This window comes from Bos indicus x Bos taurus, chromosome 16, assembly GCF_003369695.1.
Source record: "Bos indicus x Bos taurus breed Angus x Brahman F1 hybrid chromosome 16, Bos_hybrid_MaternalHap_v2.0, whole genome shotgun sequence".
Taxonomy (NCBI): Eukaryota; Metazoa; Chordata; class Mammalia; order Artiodactyla; family Bovidae; genus Bos; species Bos indicus x Bos taurus.
Window position 1 is genome coordinate 1,037,002 of NC_040091.1, and position 17,918 is coordinate 1,054,919.

At 51.8% G+C, this 17,918-nt stretch overlaps 1 protein-coding gene across 1 annotated transcript; it reads left to right on the forward strand.

The window, feature by feature from the left end:
- Positions 1 to 1,517: 1,517 nt before the first annotated feature.
- Positions 1,518 to 15,576, forward strand: PRELP (proline and arginine rich end leucine rich repeat protein). Its single transcript, XM_027564174.1, has 3 exons — positions 1,518 to 1,691; positions 9,066 to 10,051; positions 12,988 to 15,576. The coding sequence occupies exons 2-3, from the start codon at positions 9,082 to 9,084 to the stop codon at positions 13,161 to 13,163; spliced, it is 1,146 nt and encodes a 381-aa protein (XP_027419975.1). The 5' UTR covers positions 1,518 to 1,691; positions 9,066 to 9,081; the 3' UTR covers positions 13,164 to 15,576.
- The last annotated feature ends 2,342 nt before the right edge of the window (positions 15,577 to 17,918 follow it).

Sequence of the window (17,918 nt, forward strand, 5' to 3'; positions counted from 1 at the left end):
AAGATGAGATTTCAGCCTGGGTGGGAAGTGTGAGCAGGTCCTGACTCTGGAAATGTATCTGTGATCTACCACATCGGGGAGCCCCCTCCCTCCCGCCTCGCCCTTCCTGTACTTTCCTGCCCCCGCGTTCTGTCCCCCTGAGCACACTTCCTAGGAGTGTGCAGCAGCAGCAGCAACCCCGGTATCTGGACTTCCTGCCATTCTCCCCAGCAGTCACTTCATACTGTCCTTGATACGCCAAGAAAAGATAAATACCTCCCCTTGGGTCAAGCTACACCAATTGGTGTCCCCGAGATTCAAGAACGGGAAGCTTTTTCTGGAGGAAACGTGCAAGTGTCCATGGAATTCTCCAGGCAAGAATACTGGAGTGGGTAGCCAGCCATTCCCTTCTCCAGGGGATATTCCTGACCCAGGGATCAAACTTGGGTCTCCCACATTGCAGGTGGATTCTTTACCATCTGAGCCACCAGGGAAGCCCCTTTCTGGAGGAGCTACCTCTTTTTGGAAATGGCTAAGGGTCTAGCTGTATGAAGTCAGTGAATCACAAAATGCTCTCCCTGTCAATGCTTCCAATGAAGCTGTTCTCCATGGACTTGATGATAGAAAATGTAAATATAAGCAAGTTTTCTTAGTCATCAACTGAGGTGGCAGGAAGTTGTGATGGGTTGCTACTTAACACTTAACTGCAAGTGTGCTGCAGTTTTTTAATTGAGAAAAATCAGGAGAGGTGAAGATCTTACCTGAATGCGTCTCCTGGGAAGACATGGACAGGGAACATTTGGGTTTCCCCATTTACTCTGTTTGATGACCATACAGCACCCAAATCTCTCCTGAGTGTGACATACATGGAGAAGCTGAAAGAAGGCACTGGCATTATCCACACGAACAGTGACTTTAAGTCTCACATAAAATCTTTATTCTGCCTTACTCTGCAGTGCAGTCCCAGGCCTGACTTTTCCCTCTCCGGTTCTCAGAGCGCCTGGCAGCCAAACCACGGCTATCTCCCATGCCAGCTCACACAGAGCAGGACTCCTTCCCCCTAGCAACCTCCTAGGGAAGGTGACCCAGGGAAGGACCGTCACTGCTCAGAAAACACATCCCCACCCCCACATTTGGGAATTCAAGAGCAGAGGAGTGAGGGGCATCAGAAGCAAGGCAAATGTGTCAGGAGGAGAAATGCGAGACTGGTGCTCGACCCAGCCATCCAGTTCTCGCCTGCACAGAGGTTGCTTTCATTCCTTTTCTTCTGTTAATTTGGCCTGTTTTCCAAACATGGGTCAAACAACCCCCTCCCAGAAGCAGCAGCAGCAGAAGGAAATGTTATTAAAAACGGGTCCGTTAGTGGGCATGGTGTGTGGATGGAGTCTTTGGGATTTTGGCTGCCAAATAAAGACTTTATTGTTGTCATTCCTCTACTCCCAAGCTCCCTCCCTCTCTTCCCTCCTCCCTCCCTTGCTCCCTTCCTCCTCCCCTCCCTACTTACAATCGGCCTGGCCCTCCCCTAAACTAACCTCCCTACCCCAATAGGATCTGGTGGAGGAAGAGTCAGGCAAACACAAGCACGCACACACCACTGGGAGACCAGAACTTCTGGCTGGCTCTCTGCTGCCACAGCTCCACTGAGGGTGGGGGGAGGCAGTCTCGCCTCGCCGGAGACAAACCCGAGCTGAGAGGAGAGGCAGGTGGTTCAGGTAAGCCCGTCTGGAGGAGGAAGGCTCCGGCCTCCAGCCAGCCCCTTCCCACCCCATCCACGCCAGGCTACTGCTCTAGGCTCTGTCCTCGCCTTCCTTCCTTCCTCCCACCCCTCCTTCCTGTCTTCTACCGGATTTTTCTCCTTTCAGAGGAGCTCAGATCAGTCATCCTCATTTCGTCTCCACCCTCTTCCTTCTCTTCATCATTCTGCACCCATGTATTGGCTTGTTGCAAAAGTTAAACTTTCTTGGTACAGATGTGTACTGTAGCACAGCTATGCTGCACGCAGCATTTCTACAGATCCGGTTCCCATGGAAACTCTACAACCCGTTTTGCTGAATCTTTGATGCTTTGTCACACACTGTCCCAGGCACACACATGTGCCACACAGATGCTGCACTTTCACTTCGCATGCACACACACGAATACACACACAGTGTGAAAGCATCCTGTCCATTCACCTCCGTTCTGACGGCATTTGACACGCAGAGCAGAGCACACAGTGACAAGACCCTGGCAGGAACGCACACAGGCACGCGCGCACTGCACCGAGGAGAAAAGAGCAAGTGCGTCTTCCCACCGAGGTGGCAGAGCCAAAGAAATCATGTGCCCCGAGTGCAGGCAGAGCAGGAACAGGATGAACAGCAGCAGGGGCTGGAGAGGTTTCTTCGTTCTTTAGAATTTAATTGGGTGGGAGAGAGAAAAAAGCAGCTTTCCAACCTGCACAGTGTATTCCCAGTAGCTCTGACTTTCTCTGCCTCACTAGTTCAAACCACTTTTCTTTTGGAAAGAGAGAGAAGAAAGCAACCCTACTCTGAAGCCTTAGAGGTACTATTTCCCAGCACTGGGGGTATTCATTTCTGTTTTCGGCAGGCAGCCAGAAAAGAATTCTCTTTAAAGCCACTTCAACATAATCCCACATTGGCAAGGGCTCCCTATGGGAGAGGAAAAAAGACGCAGTTCCTTAATCAGTCAAGGGAGGGGAAAACTGAAGTGGGAAACGGAATTTTTTAAATAGGGTGGACCCTCTCCATTTCCCCAGCTCATTCCTCTTCGATTATGCAGAGTGTTATCCCAAGGCCAGAAGGGCATGGCCTAGGAGAGGGTCTCCAAGTACCTGGAGACCTGGGTGCAGGGGAGGGTGAGAGGTGCTCACTAGAAATACAGACAACCGGACCCTTTGCTCTAGACCCACGGGATCAAGACCCAAGAAGCTGCTGTTGTTTCAGGATGTGAGAGGCAGCAAGGGTTTGAGAGTCTGAACCAGAGGCCTGAGGGAGACATGTGTAGGACTGAACAGCCCAGGATTCTGGCAGCGTTAGCTGGGCAGACAGGCTGTGTGGCTTCCCGGACAAGGACTGTCTGATGGAGCAGCTTCCAAGTGTCTCTAGTGGGCCACCCTCTTTTGCAGAGTAGAAGCAAGCACCTGAAGGAACGGAAGACCTTCTGTGAGCTCTCCGCTTCTTGTCTCCTTGTAAGCACTGGCAGCTGTGTAATGAAGGAACATTCCAGAAAGCAATTTCCCCCAAGGTAGCTCCAAAGAGCTTAGGCTTCCTCCTACCTGCTAATCTGCCTGCCTGGGCCCCCAGGGGCACTGTGCAGGGCTCCTCCCCACCCCTGTTAGATCCCCTGCTCCTGCCCAGTAGCTGCCTGCTCTGGCGGGCCTGCACAGAGGATGGGCCTAACCGCAGGGTCTGCACTGCCCCTTCACCTCCCCGGGGGCAGCCCCACCTCTTGGGCCTCTGGGGGAAGCTGGAAGGGAAAGGTACCCAAGGTTGGGAGGGGAAGTCCCGAGTCACGGTGGACTCCACAGCCAGCTGAGGTCAGCAGGCTGCGGTGTTCCTGGTCAGCACGCCCACAGCTGCTGCAGAAAGGCTCAGGGATGGGAGCGGGTGTTAGTGAGGGGGAGGGACAGAGTGAACATTCCCCAAATGGCTGGGGGCATCTATGGCTTCTCTAATTATTTGATTCTGAGACCTAAATGTGGTTTCACAGGCCTGAAAGGGGAGGAGCTTGCTCTGTGTAGGAGAGTTGGTAGAAATCCAAGTAACCATCTGCAAGGATCGGCATTCAGTGGAGGGAACGGCTGTCCTCTGGCCAAGCTAAGAGAAAGAGACCCCATTACTTTGAAATAATGTCAGTAGTAGCTTAACATTCACCGAGCACTTGCTTTTTTGCACATTTACTCACTTAACCTTCAAAATAATCTGATAAAAATGTATTAGTATGCCCATTTTACAGATGAGGAAACTGAAGCTTAGTAGAGGCAAGAGATTTCCCAAGAGTACCCAGCTAAACAGCTGAGGAGTTGCAGGGTTGAGACCCACATCTATAAGCACTCAACACATCAGACAGACTCCTGTAGGCTTTCTTCAGGGAGTGGAAAAGCTAGGGGATTGAGGCAGAGAGAAGGACTTAGTGAGGAGCCGTAATGAGAGGACAAGAGCCATCTCATCCTAAATTGTTCCCCTTGCCTTCAGAACGGAAAATTTGCTCTTCTGGACTAGTGGCCTGAGGCCAAAAAATATTGTGTTTACATGTTGCCTTGCGGTAGACACTGGGGAGACAGATGGTTTCTCCATTAGAGTGTTAGATTTATTTTTAGCTCTTTTTGATCTGTAGCACATTTTAAAGTCACTTGTCACGTTTACTTCTGAAAATAACCCGATGAGGAACAGAGGGACAGGGAAGATTTCTTTATCTGTGTTTTGCAGGTAAGGGAAGTGAGGCTGAGGACAGGGTCGCGTCACCGAAGGCAGTGGTGGCTGGGCGGGGACCCCACACCCTCCGTCTAGTTTGCACCATGATGCTCTCTTCACCTTTGCCCCAGTCAGCCTTACTCCTATTCTGATTTCACTCCCCAAGAAAGGGACAGTGAGTCGGTGACTTGCTGAATTCACCATGCCTCCACGTTAGCCCTTTCCTTACCTCAGAACCCCACAACGCCTACTTGGAGGCCTTGGAAGAGTCTAAGGCAGCTGCGGTGGGCCTGCCTCACTCCTCTGTTAACAGCTGGGCAGAGACGACCTGATTCTCCCGGCTTCCAACTCCCCTGTGGGCTTCGGGAAGACACAGAGAATACAATGGCTTTCAGAAGTCTGAGTTTAGGACAGCAAGAAGGAAACCAAAAAAGAGGGTCATCCCAACGCCCATGGGCACGGCCCTGGCAGGGGCAGCCCCCCTCCAACGGCAGGATCATTAGCTGGGTTAAGCCACGGAGGTCCCAGGGGTCATGAGCTGGATGTGAAATCTGACAAGAACACCAGGAAGTAGTGTGGAGTCATCCTTCTTTAACCCAAGGAGACACACCCAACCTCCCTCTCAGCTCAACCCCAATCCCAGGCTCTCTCCATACAAAGCCAATTACCCTATGATTTGGTAAACCCTTGTGGGCCTCAACCCAACCCTGCCCTGAGGCTAAACGTTGCAAGAGTCCTGGGAGTATGAACCTTAAATGAATGAATTTATGAGCTAAACAGGGATAGGACTATCTCACTTTAAAAATCAGAGTCTCTTGAGAGGATATGTTCTTTTGCAAACAAATAAATGAATAAATGAAACCCCTGCCATTTGCAGAGATTTTATGCTCTATGACATGTCTTCATGTGGATGATCCCATTTGATCCTCACACAGTTGAGGACCCTGGACCTGAGGAGGTGGGTCAGAGCCAGGATTCAAGCCTAAGTCTCTAATACTTGAGATTGAAATTTGAATTTAAAACTCTCAGAAAATCTCAAATGGGAGAGTGAATTTGGGGTTGGTCAAAGCACTTGCTTTCCTCTCACAAATGAGCAGCTTTTTGAGAACAGGTGTTGGTGAATGGGATTACAGGAGGTCAGTGGTTACAGGCGGTCCAGATGCATTTATTGATCAAGCAGTGAGCTCAGCCCAGCAGAAAGTGGGGAGGTGTGCTTGCGAAGGCATAAGAAATTTAAAAATCACATACACTTACAATCCCGCCTAAGGGAACTTATGACTGGACAGAAGGTTCTGGAAGACAGGAACATACGAAGGTGTGACTTAGGGCTTTGTGGGAGAGACTATGGCTCCCTTTGGAGTGCAGGGACTTCTCGTCTGTCCCAAATTCTGGTTTGGAGACTTAGAGTGTGTGGACAGCCCAGACTCCATCAGGAAGGAGCACTGTCCCATGAGAAAAGCCTTAGAAATGAGCACTGCTTCCTCAAGGGAGGAGCGTGCGCACACACACACAGAATGGTTCAGCCCAGACTCCATCAGGAAGGAGCACTGTCCCATGAGCAAAGCCTTAGAAATGAGCACTGCTTCCTCAAGGAAGGAGCCTGCGCACACACACACAGAATGGTTCAGCCCCAGGGCTAAGAGCAGACCTAGCTAATTCAACAGACCTAGTTTCTCCAAGGAACAGGCCCAGGAGCTTCTCCTTGAGAACCTTCTCAGCTCTGAAAGGAGCATGGCCAGCCCCCAGAGGTCTGGAGTGTAGACGGGTCAGAGGGCCGGTGGGGAGATAAGGGAAGTTGCCGAAGGGTCTGGCACAGGAGGTGGCGGCAAGGGCAGCCGGTGTTCACAGCGATGGCAGGGGTGGGAGGCACGCCCGTCGGGTGGGGCTGAGACTGACGCGCCTGAGCCAAGTGCTGCCCGGGCCCCACGTCACCGGGAAGCGCTTCGTGCCAGGGCCAGCTGCCGCTCCGCACAGGCGTGACTTGCCCACTCAGGGCCCAGGGTAAATGCTCCTGTTGACCAAGGCAGTGAAGGGGAGGGGGCTCCGCCAGGCTGGAAAGCCTTCCCAGGGCTTCTCACTGCACAAGAGACCTCTTGCTTATTGTCAGGCTCCCAGCTGGTCAGGAAGTAAAAAGTGCCAAAGCAAAAAAATTTAAGGTCACAAAAACTGGGGCTTTAAAAATGTTAGGTTTTAGCACACGAATATAATGCTTTAACCCCATTTAAAATCTCTGTGCAATACTGTTGTGCTATTTCAAGAAAATGACAGAACTTGTAACATTTTCATTGATAGTTCACCAATTACAAGCAGTGTGGGGTCTGGCAACAAGACTCAAGTTTAGTCTTACAATGAATGTCTTTTCACCTCAGTCTTTTTGGTGTATCCCCAAGATTGTTACATGCACAACAGGAGATAAAGCCGAGAATCTAACTGCAGCGTCCTTTGTGATAGGATGCCAGGGGAAATGGCCCCCTGGGCCCCCTTGGAGAGGTCTGCCTGAGAAGAGACCACCTTAGAGGAAGGAGAAGGAGCAGAAGCTGCAGGGCAGCCTCCTCTCCCTTCCCTCCGCGCTGTCTCCATTCTGCTCCTTCCTTTCCACACTCTATACTCCGTGAGGACCCACGCATACACACCAAGGAGGGGCGCGTGCATTTGCTCATGTGTGTGGCACAGGGAGAGGAGTGTCTGTGCGAGCGTGTGTGGGCTGGGTGTCCAGGGCAGGTGTGCAACAGGTGTAGGTAGACTCCCTCACCCCTCCAGGGTGAGCTCTGCCCTTGTCCATGTTTCTTGTCACACTCAGCTCCTTCCAAGTAACAGACTCAGGCTAAACATCTGGTGAGGGGCTTCTACTGAGCTAGCTTTGAACAAAGCTAGCAGGAAGCCAGTACTGGGTCACACAAGGGAAGAACCTAGCTGATGTGGGCTCCAAAGAAAGCGGGGGAAGCCTGGCGCAGAGGCAGTGATCACAGGGTCCAGATGCAGCTGAGGATACACTCCAGCCCCCTCTCTAAGAACTCCAAGAAACCTGCATCTCCAAAGTGTCCCAGGCCCTAGGAAGGGGAGGGGCAGACCACCGCAAATTGTGAAGAAGCAGCAAAGAGGGCCATTGGAAGCAACGTGGAGACAGAGATCCCGGAGCAGACAAGAGGGGCTGTCACAGGGACCTTGGGAGGGGAAAGGACAGGTAACCCGACAAGCTAGGGCAGGGAGTCTGAGAGAGATGCCAGTTTTTGTCTGCAGCCTTGGGTCTACCACAGTTTCCTCAGCTTAATTTGACTCAAACCACATGGCCCTATCTGCAGCATCATCAGAATCAATGGGAAGGTCAACCCCAGAGCATCCTTCAGCAACATATTCCACTATGTCTCTGAGGCAGGCGGGAAGTTCTCCTCTATATCCCACCCCGATATCATCAACTCCAATGCATATGGGAAGCAGCAATACCAGATCAGAAGAAATGAAAGTGGTTTCCCTGCAGCTTTTTAAAAAATTGAAACATAGTTGATGTACAATATTATCTAAGTTACAGGTGTACAACACAGTGGTTTACAATATTTAAAGGTTACACTCCATTTATAGTTATCATAAAATATTGGCTATATCTCCTGTGTTGTACAATATATCCTAGATTAGTTTATACGTAATAGTCTATACCTCTAATCCCCTATCCTTATATTGCCCCTCTCCACTAGTAACCACTGGTTCTCTATACCTATGAATCTGCTTCTTTTTTTTTGTTATATTCACTAGTTTGTTGTATTCCCCACAGCTCTCAGTTGCTTCCTTGTTTTTTCCCCGGGAGCCTCCACATCTGGGGAGAAATTCTTGGTGTGTGTCCTGCTGGCAAAGACCAGCGTTCTCTGAGCTGAGCCCTGGGGAGGAGGGGTGAGCGGAGGCAAATGCAAGGGGACCGCAGCACTTCCTTCCCAAGAGCTTGCTGAGCCCACGGAGACGTGGGTCTTTGTCCTGGGTCTGCTGTTATATAGCTTCCTGGCCTTGACAAGCTAGTACTCCCCTCCAGTACTCAATTTTTATAAATAGTTGAATCTGGACTTTGTGAATTTCAAAACACTTTAAGCAATGCTACTTTTTTTTTCAAATGCATGCTTCAGCTAACCCTTAATTTGTGTAACAGATTTTAAAACCACAGAGCTCCTCATGTTGGACAGGGGTGAGTTGGGGGGTCCCCCAGGGCCATCCCCTTGGTATCCCTCCCTCAGGAGGACTCCACAGAAATGGGGCACAGTTTGGAAACCACTGAGTTATGGAACCAGTAAGGACCCTTCCAGATGTAATACCCCAGGACTCTATGGCTCACATATCCTAACATCCCTCCTATAAGGGGAGAGATTATTTTCTCATGCTGCAAACCAGGAGACTGAGGACTAGAGTGGTTAAGGGTATTCTCCAGGAAACCCTGGGACTCCTGATTCACAGCCCAGAATGCATTCTGCCAAGACAGCTGACACTCTAGCACATCAGCACCTGGGCCTCTGGGAAAGGGAGTCAGACACTCAAACCCTTGCTGCTGGATACAGGCAAGCAAGGAGATGCTTCCACAGGTCCCTGCCACAGCTCCCCCCAAGCCCATCCCGGCCAACTCCAGCTGCAAAGACACGTGTTCTTTTTACTGAGGCCCAGCAGGCTGATGACCTCCCGCGTTCCTCCCCACAGGTGTGTCGCCTGGATCATGAGGTCATCCCTCTGCTGGCTCCTCACACTTCTCCTCATCTTGGCCACAGCGGCCCAAGGCCAGCCAACAAGACGACCGAGGCCCAGACCGAGGCCTCGGCCCAGACCCAGGCTCAGACCCACACCCAGCTTCCCACAGCCCGATGAGCCAACGGAGCCTACAGACCTGCCTCCCCCACTGCCCCCAGGCCCCCCGTCGGTCTTTCCTGACTGTCCCCGGGAGTGCTACTGCCCTCCTGACTTCCCGTCCGCCCTCTACTGTGACAGCCGCAACCTCCGAAAGGTCCCTGTCATCCCGTCCCGCATCCATTACCTCTATCTCCAGAACAACTTCATCACCGAGCTCCCGGTGGAGTCCTTCAAGAACGCCACGGGCCTGAGGTGGATCAACCTGGACAACAACCGGATTCGAAAGGTGGACCAGAGGGTGCTGGAGAAACTCCCCAGCCTGGTGTTCCTCTACATGGAGAAGAACCAGCTCGAAGAGGTGCCCGCGGCCCTGCCCCGGAACTTGGAGCAGCTGAGGCTAAGCCAGAACCAGATCTCCAGGATCCCGCCCGGGGTCTTCAGCAAGCTGGAGAACCTGCTGCTGCTGGACCTGCAGCACAACAAGCTGAGTGACGGCGTCTTCAAGCCTGACACCTTTCAGGGCCTCAAGAACCTCATGCAGCTCAACCTGGCCCACAACACCTTGAGGAAGATGCCCCCTAAGGTGCCCTCCGCCATCCACCAGCTCTACCTGGACAGCAACAGAATCGAGGCCATCCCCAGTGGGTACTTCAAGGGCTTCCCCAACCTGGCCTTCATCCGCCTCAACTACAACCAGCTCTCGGACCGGGGCCTCCCCAAGAACTCGTTCAACATCTCCAACCTGCTGGTGCTGCACCTGTCGCACAACAGGATCAGCAGCGTGCCCGCCATCAGCAGCAGGCTGGAGCACCTGTACCTCAACAACAACAGCATCGAGAGTGAGTGCGGGAACTGGGGCGGCGCGGGCGGGCGGCTGGCTCTCCCTCCTCAGCGCTTCCACGCGGGCCTCAGGCCTGTGCCTGAGGACGCAGAAGCACCCAGTCTGGCACAGTCTTCAAACCTTGGTCTTTCCACTTGCAGCCCACATGACCTTCAAAGAATATCTGACCTCTCTGGCAAGTCTCCTCATTTGTAAAATGGCACAAAATATATATGAAGATTTACTAGTTTAGTATGGATTAAGTGCCCAGAATACCATGCTTGGAGGGTAACAGCTTTTCTACCTCCAGCCCTTCTCACCAGCCCCTGCTCCTTTGCCCTCCAGACCTGTAGGTAAGGGAGACGTGAAATACAGTCCTGGACATTCTCCTAAAGAATGGTGACATTTAAATGCTGACTCTGGAATGTCCTGGAGAAGCCAATGGCACCCCACTCCAGTACTCTTGCCTGGAAAATCCCACGGACGGAGGAGCCTGGTAGGCTGCAGTCCATGGGGTCTCAAAGAGTCAGACATGACTAAGCAACTTCACTTTTACTTTCATGCATTGGAGAAAGAAATGGCAACCCACTCCAGTGTTCTTGCCTGGAGAATCCCAGGGATGTGGGAGCCTGATGGGCTGCCATCTTTGGGGTCGCACAGAGTCGGACACAACTGAAGCAACTTAGCAGCAGCAGCAGCTGGAGTGTCCTGGATCTGTCCACTGCAGCCGTAAGAAAATGGGCTTCTTCCCAAGCCTGAGCCTAGGTTTTAAAGAGTCTGTAAAAACATACAGAGAGGCAGTTCTGTGTATATTATGAGTGGCTGATGGTTTAGTCGCTAAGTCGTGTCCGACTCTTTGTGGCCCCGTGGACTGTAGCCTGACAGGTTCCTCTGTCCATGGGATTTTCCAGCAATAATGGTGGAGTGGGTTGCCATTTCCTTCTCCAGGAGATCTTCCCCACCAAGGGATCAAACCTGGGTCTCCTGCATCGCAGGCAAATTCTTTTACCAATTGAGCCACCAGGAAAGCCCCACACTAAAAGCATACGACTGGAAAAGACATGGCAGTCAGGAGAATATGTCTGTATGTGGATGCTTTTCTGAATCTATCTGGAAGGCTGAAGGATTTGGTCATAAAAGTCAGTACACTCAATGTAGAATTTGCCTAAGCTACATTTACAGGGTCCTGGGCTTTGGATAAAAAATGTAGGTGAGAAAAAAGACTGGAAGTGACAGTTTTGCCTAATCAAAAACATCAGATCTGAGCAGAGCATCAGCAGAACAATTTAAAAACAAATGTGAGAATATTCTCTGGCCCCTGGACAAAATCAGGCTACATCCACAAGACGAATGCAGCAGCTGTGGGAATGGAGACCAAGGAGAAAGAGAAGCACTCCCCAAATGATATTAGGAATCCTTAGCTTTCAAGCCAAAGGATGAGAGGGAGATTGTTGAATTTCTGTAATCTCGAAACAAGTGGATAATAGAACAGGCTTATTCACTCATCTGAGATAATTACCCAAAGGTAGGGGAAGTCTTCTTAAATCTTGCAAGAAAGAAATTCAGGAAAAGGCAAAACTGTCTAATTGTACCCTGCAGGTAGCAAACTGATGGAACACATTACTCCCACGAGGCTGTATCGGCCAAAAATCTAGACAGAAAGGATACCTTGATTAATAAATGGTTGACAATGTTCTATCAGATTGTGGATAAAAACAGGCTGTGGTGAGAGGGGGTGGTGATCCAGCCTTCTGAGGTTGAAGACGGAAAGATTCCACCCACTCTCACCATTTCACAGTTTCAGAACAGCGCATCAGGGGGGTAAAGTCCAAAGCTACAACAGGTCATAGGAAGAAAATTCGTCTACGTCAGGGCTCTTTCTGCTGCTCCAACGCTGAAGAGAGAAGAAAGCGGAGAGAGGGAAGAGGAGGAAGGAGATGAAGAGCACCCAACCACCACCCACAGAAGATAAAAGAAGCAAGGCTTGGGAGGATAGAAAACTTCATTTAGAAGAGGGCATACCAAAAAGGTGAAGGGGAAAATGGAAACTCAGCTTCCAGTTGAAAACCTACCTCCATTTGCCCATCTCTTCCCTTTCTAGCTCACTTTACCCAGAGTCAGTCATCAGTCCAGAATCAAGGGCTCCATCACATCCTGGCACCCTTTCTCTTCCTGTCATACCTAGGTCAGTCAACCTAGCCATCTTCTGCTCACCCTCAAGCCTCACATCCCGCTTACAGGAGAACCTCTGGGGTAATCCATCCACTGCGGGCTTCAGATCTTGCTTCCCTCCACTGTTTCTCCACATGCAGCCAGATTCATCTTTCTACAGTATAAACCTGATCATAGTGCCCTTCCAGATTTAGCCCCCCCAGGACACCAGTTCATAAATCCCACCGTCCCTCTCATAACAGCAGTCCTGCTCAGTGACATGCCTCAGACAAGAAATCAGAGACCCCATCCTTAGTGAAATATCTGAAAGTCTCCTATAATTGGTGGCCACAACTGGAGCCTCTCCAGTTTACTCTGCTTAGTATATCACGTTGTACTATTTACTGGTTCCTAACTCTGCCATGAGTTTTGCCCTCCACAACATCATTCAAATAGGTCACAGCATCAGATCACCATCCCCAGGTCTCTACATGTTAATCCTATCTTTGAAGGGTCAGCTCAAAGTTCACTTCCTCCATGAGTCTTTAGAGTGAGTTTGCAATAACAATTGTTGATCAGTTCCAATTTAGTTCATTTTATGAACGGGTAAACCAGCCTGGAGGTTAGGGTCAATTACTCATGGTCGCATGTTCCCGAGAACTGGTGAGCCAGTTCCAGAGAAGAAATCTCTAGGGTCCTTATCCTTGTCCACCCTCTTTTCCCTCCACGTTTTGGCCTCTAGCCCTATCTGGCCTGACCCCCTGCCCACCTCTCCTGCTGACTTCTCCCTTTCTTTCTCCGCAGAAATCAATGGGACCCAAATTTGCCCCAACAATATAGTCGCCTTCCATGACTTCTCCTCGGATCTGGAGCACGTGCCGCACCTCCGCTACCTGCGGCTGGATGGGAACTACCTGAAGCCGCCCATCCCGCTGGACCTCATGATGTGCTTCCGCCTGCTGCAGTCCGTGGTCATCTAGGCCCTCCTGTGCCCCTGGAGCTCCTCCGGCCGCGCTGAACGTGGAGGCCCAGGCGCCCGTGCCCACAGCTTGTTTGCTCTGTCTCCTTTTCTTGCTCCCAGCTCTGCCCTTCTTATCCCACCTTCCTGAGTCAGGGACAAGCCACATACTCTGCTGCCCCTGCAGCTTCTAGAACAAGATTTCCAAAGGCTTGATTTGGTCCACCCAGTTCAAAGACACCTGCTGTGCACCCCAACTTCTGGTCCCAGAAGCACAGGTGTATATCTAAAGACATCCCACTCTCTTCCTCCCTCATCACTCCTGGGTTAGCCCTGGCCATGGATGGAAATCTGGTTCTCGTCCTGGCCAAAGCAAGCAGAGCATGGTCAGGGGCAGCCTAGACGTGAAGTTTGGAAAGTCCTGCTGGAAACTCCTCTATTGTGAGCAGCTCTGACCCAAACAGACTGAGGAACTCAGGTCTCCTGGGTCAAGGATCCCATCTTCCAAAACTGCTGCTGCCCTGCCCCATTCACAGGCACCAGACAGGCACCTGTCCTCTGCCAGCCTGGGTTCTGGAAAGGAGATGCAAGGGAACGGCTGAAGAAGGATGCAGGCTCAGAGATGGGCACAGGGACCTGCTGCTCCTTCATAAGGTGAGAGGGGCCCTTCTCGGCACACAGCCTCCTGGCTGAGCCTCTGTGCCAACAGTAAGAGCAGGGAGGAGCATTCCAGGAGGAGAGTGGCACAAAAACCCAGGGACCAGCCAGTGGGAGAGGCTGGGAGTCAGAACCCACGATGGCCCGTGTGGGTGCGGATGGCCCCTTGGCGGCTGGACAAGAGGCCCAGTGCCTGAGGAGCAGCACAGGGAGGGTACAGAGCCAGCAGCCCCGCCCTGCCCTGCCGTGCACTCTCTGCCTCTCCGTTGCTGGGGAGCGGCTCCTGAGGAACTGCTCAGAGAAGGGGTGGGGAGCCGGAAATCTCCCAGAGCCCTCTTCTGCTTGTGCAGCGGCCTCCCCTCTCAGCCAGGCACAGCAGTGACATCTGGTGGCTGATACTGCCCACAGCTGGTCCTGTGTCATCATCTTTCTGGGGTGATTTGCCAAGGTCAGGAGTTGGTCTCTAGTTCCCACTTGAAAAGCTGTGGGCGACACGCGTGGTCTCTGTCCTCTGGGGTCTATAGCGTACTCGGGTATAGAGGCACCAAGATAGGGGACCTGGTTCCCATATGAGTGAACCCAAGAGGGAAGCTTCAGGAACCCAGACGAGGATATGGCTTGTTCCCCTCTGCCCTCTCACCTTGTGGGTCCCTTCTGCTCTCTGCTTTCAGGTGGTAGACTAAGGAGGTGGCTACAGTACCCCTCCAAGGACCCTCTGGAGCTCATGTTCCCTATGCAGCTTCACCTTTTAGACCATGTTCTAAGGCAGCATGAGTCCTAAATATTATCTCCTTCCTTTGCAATAATTTATTCCCTGTACGGACTGTCCTTCCCCCAAAGTTTTCACACACACTGCCCCCCAATCTGGCCCAGGGGAGCAGTGTGTGAAAGGCCTCTAAGAGAAGCCCGAGTCCACCAGAGCCGACTGACCTTCATCTCCCCTTTCCTCCTTCCAGTGGGTGGAGATGCCCCCCGCTAGAATCCCCAAGTGTACATTGGTGGGACTAGGGGGTGTGTGTCCTAGAAATGAGTAGGACACAGTGCCCACTCTCAAGTTAGGTTGAGAAAAGTTCCAGAGATGTTTAAGAAATTGGATTAAGCTAGCTCCCTAACTTCAAGAAATCTCCATTTTCTTCTAATTTTTCTCTTTTGCTAATTTACAGAAAATAGGCCTGTTTCATCAAGTTCCTCCCCATGTTCCCATTCAACCGCTTCATTCTTTGCAGCTGCAGCTGGTTTTTCCAAAGCTCTTGCTTAAAGTCAAGATAAACTGTAGCCGAGGTGCTACGGCTTGGATAACCGCCCCTTGTGTATCTTACTCCCACCTTGCCCTCTCAGCCCCTCTGGTAATGAGCACAGCGCCTAGGACTCCTCAGGGAGGAGGGGTCATTCCCCTGCTCCTGCAAACCGGAAGTGTTTTGTTTCAGCAGCAACAAAATCACCATCATCCCAGTGCCCTGTCTAGAATATGCCGGCTTCCTCTATAGCTCCCTGCAGCTGTAAACCAGAGGAAACTGAATTGGCCGTATAGTTCCACGCCCCACCCCACCCCCACACACAATGCGCTGGTTCCCCCTGGATTAAGGAGGCCGCCTCCTCCATATACAACTTCATTCTCTCAGTGCTGTTGGCATAGGCACATACAGATGTGTAAGTAGGTGTGTGTGTGTACTCTGTACCTACATCTATTCTTTCTTGAAGATCATGACAACTTTGTGAAACAACTTTCACATTCCATCACGCTTCACAGCAGAGAAAATAAAGTGATATGAAAAATATCCTGCTTGAAACTGACAATGTAAACAGGTGAGAACAGTACCTTAAATTCATCTTGCCGCCCTCTCCCCCTGCCTCCAACCTTACTACCTCTGAGAAGACTGGTAGAGATAGGAGCCTATTCCTAAGAAACTCTAGGGAAATGATTCTAAAACCTTTTCTTGGGGAACTCCCCCCATTCCTAAAGTCAGATAAAAAAAATCTGGCAGCTACATGTGAAGCCCCAAACTCCAAGTTCTTTTCAACCCACAGATACTACTAGATGGTTGAGGGTCTCCCAAATGCTCAGCACTGAGACAGATACAGAAAGACACAAACCAGACTCCATTCCTAACCAGAAAAAACTTACAGACTAGTTGAGGACAGGCAGTGTAAGATGCACAGAACAATGTGGCAGGGGTATATCGAGCGCAGTGAGCAAAGGGCCAACCACTGCATCTGGAATGGTCTGTAGGCCATGCAGACATTCACAGAGGGGCAAGATCAGGATGCCCTGGAATCTCTCTTCCGGTGGAAGGTTTGTTTCAGAATCCTCCCGGACTACACCACCTCCTTTTGGATAAAAAGCTGCCAGATACTGTCCCACTCCTTCTACCTTGCCTCCTAAATTTCTGCCTCAGTTCAATTCAGCAAGTGTTCAGTGTATATCAACTACGTGCAAGGTTTCCAGCTAAGAATTCAAGGACCGGTAATATATACCCCTTGCCCTTGAGGAATTCATAAAGGGAAAATCCATGAATTAGTAATTGCATGTCTTAAGTGTGGGCAATAATGCTGGGTACAAAAAGCATTGTGGAGAGGGTCTCTCCTGCCTGGGAGAAGCCAGAATGGTTCCTATCATTTGCCCTGGATCTTAAGATTTGAATCAGATTTTGCCAGGTGGGAGGAGGAAAAAGCACATAAGCAGGAAAGAAGGGAACCAGCTTGAGAAAAAGATGGGAAGACATGGAGTCTACCGTGTGTGTGTGTGTCTGAGAGAAGAGGAAGAATGATTTGCAGTCATGGATTTATGTGGCTACAAGCCCTCGGCAGGAAATAGACCCCTGCTGTCCAAAAAGCAGGGGAGTTTCTGACACTTCCACCTCTGCCTCTCTCTCTCTGTGCCCATGAACAGGGAAGCAATGGGGTCACCCTGCCCCAGACCTCTGTCCCCAGGGCCTGCCACCTCCACTCCATCATCACGCCTCCTGCTCCTCCTAACGAGGCTCGGATTAGAGTGGCTCTCCAGGGCTGAGCTGCCTGGAACAACAGCAGGACGGTTAGATGGTTCCCACACAGATTACACACACACATACCATGGGCCCTCACACACACACACACACCAAGGACCCTCACAGACACACACACACACCATGGACCCTCACACACACACACACACACCATGGGCCCTCACAGACACACACACACACCATGGACCCTCACACACACACACACACACACCATGGGCCCTCACAGACACGCACACACACACACATACCATGGGCCCTCACACACACACACACACACACACACACCATGGACCCTCACACACACACACACACACACACACACACCATGGACCCTCACACACACACACACACACACACACCATGGACCCTCTCTCTCACGCACACACCCCCCACGGGCCCTCACACACAGGCGCGCACACACACCTCGTGGACCCTCACACACACACACACACACCATGGACCCTCCCTGCAATCCATGGTAACCAGACAGCGTGTCGGGTGTGTTTGTGAAGCCAAGAGTAGAAGGGGTTGAGGATCTAGAACCTGAAGCCTGAATCCGAAGCGGCTCAGCCGGGGCCAGAGGAGCACGGAACTGGCGCATGCGCGGCGGGACCAGAAGCAGCCGAGAGCGAGAGTGGGCGCGGGGCTTGCAGGGGCCACAGGCCACAGCCGTAGACCCGAGAGCTGGAGAGCTGGGGGTGCAGCCCAGGGGAGCGGGGGCAGACTGCAGGGGAGATGAAGGAGCAGTCACACCACTTTCTTCTCAGGGAACAAGCGGTGCGGCGGTGGAGGGGTGACGCCCGGCTGACTGGAGTGGGCCGGGGGATCTGAACGCGGAGCCTCGGCTGTGGAGAAGGTTGAGGACCGCCCACCGCATGCGCCACCCGCTGCCTGGGCACCTCCCTGGCTCCAGGGCCATCTCTCCACCAGCAGAGCCTTCTGTGTCTCTCCTCGTGCGGGGGGCTGCCGGGGGATCAGGAACAGGTTTTGCTCTGGAGACAATGTTCCTGGGCTGGGAAAGCCCCTCCATTCCAGCTGGTGCCCAGGAACACTGCAAGCCAGGCTCTGGCCCTTGGGCCAGGCTATTAGCTCTGCCCCTTCAGGTATGTGCCAGG

Bases quoted from the DNA above. Each gene is read 5' to 3' on its own strand.
- PRELP (XM_027564174.1), top strand. From the start codon at position 9,082: ATGAGGTCATCCCTCTGCTGGCTCCTCACACTTCTCCTCATCTTGGCC. The intron at 10,052-12,987 runs GTGAGTGCGGGA...CTTTCTCCGCAG, and splicing joins CAACAACAACAGCATCGAGA to AAATCAATGGGACCCAAATT.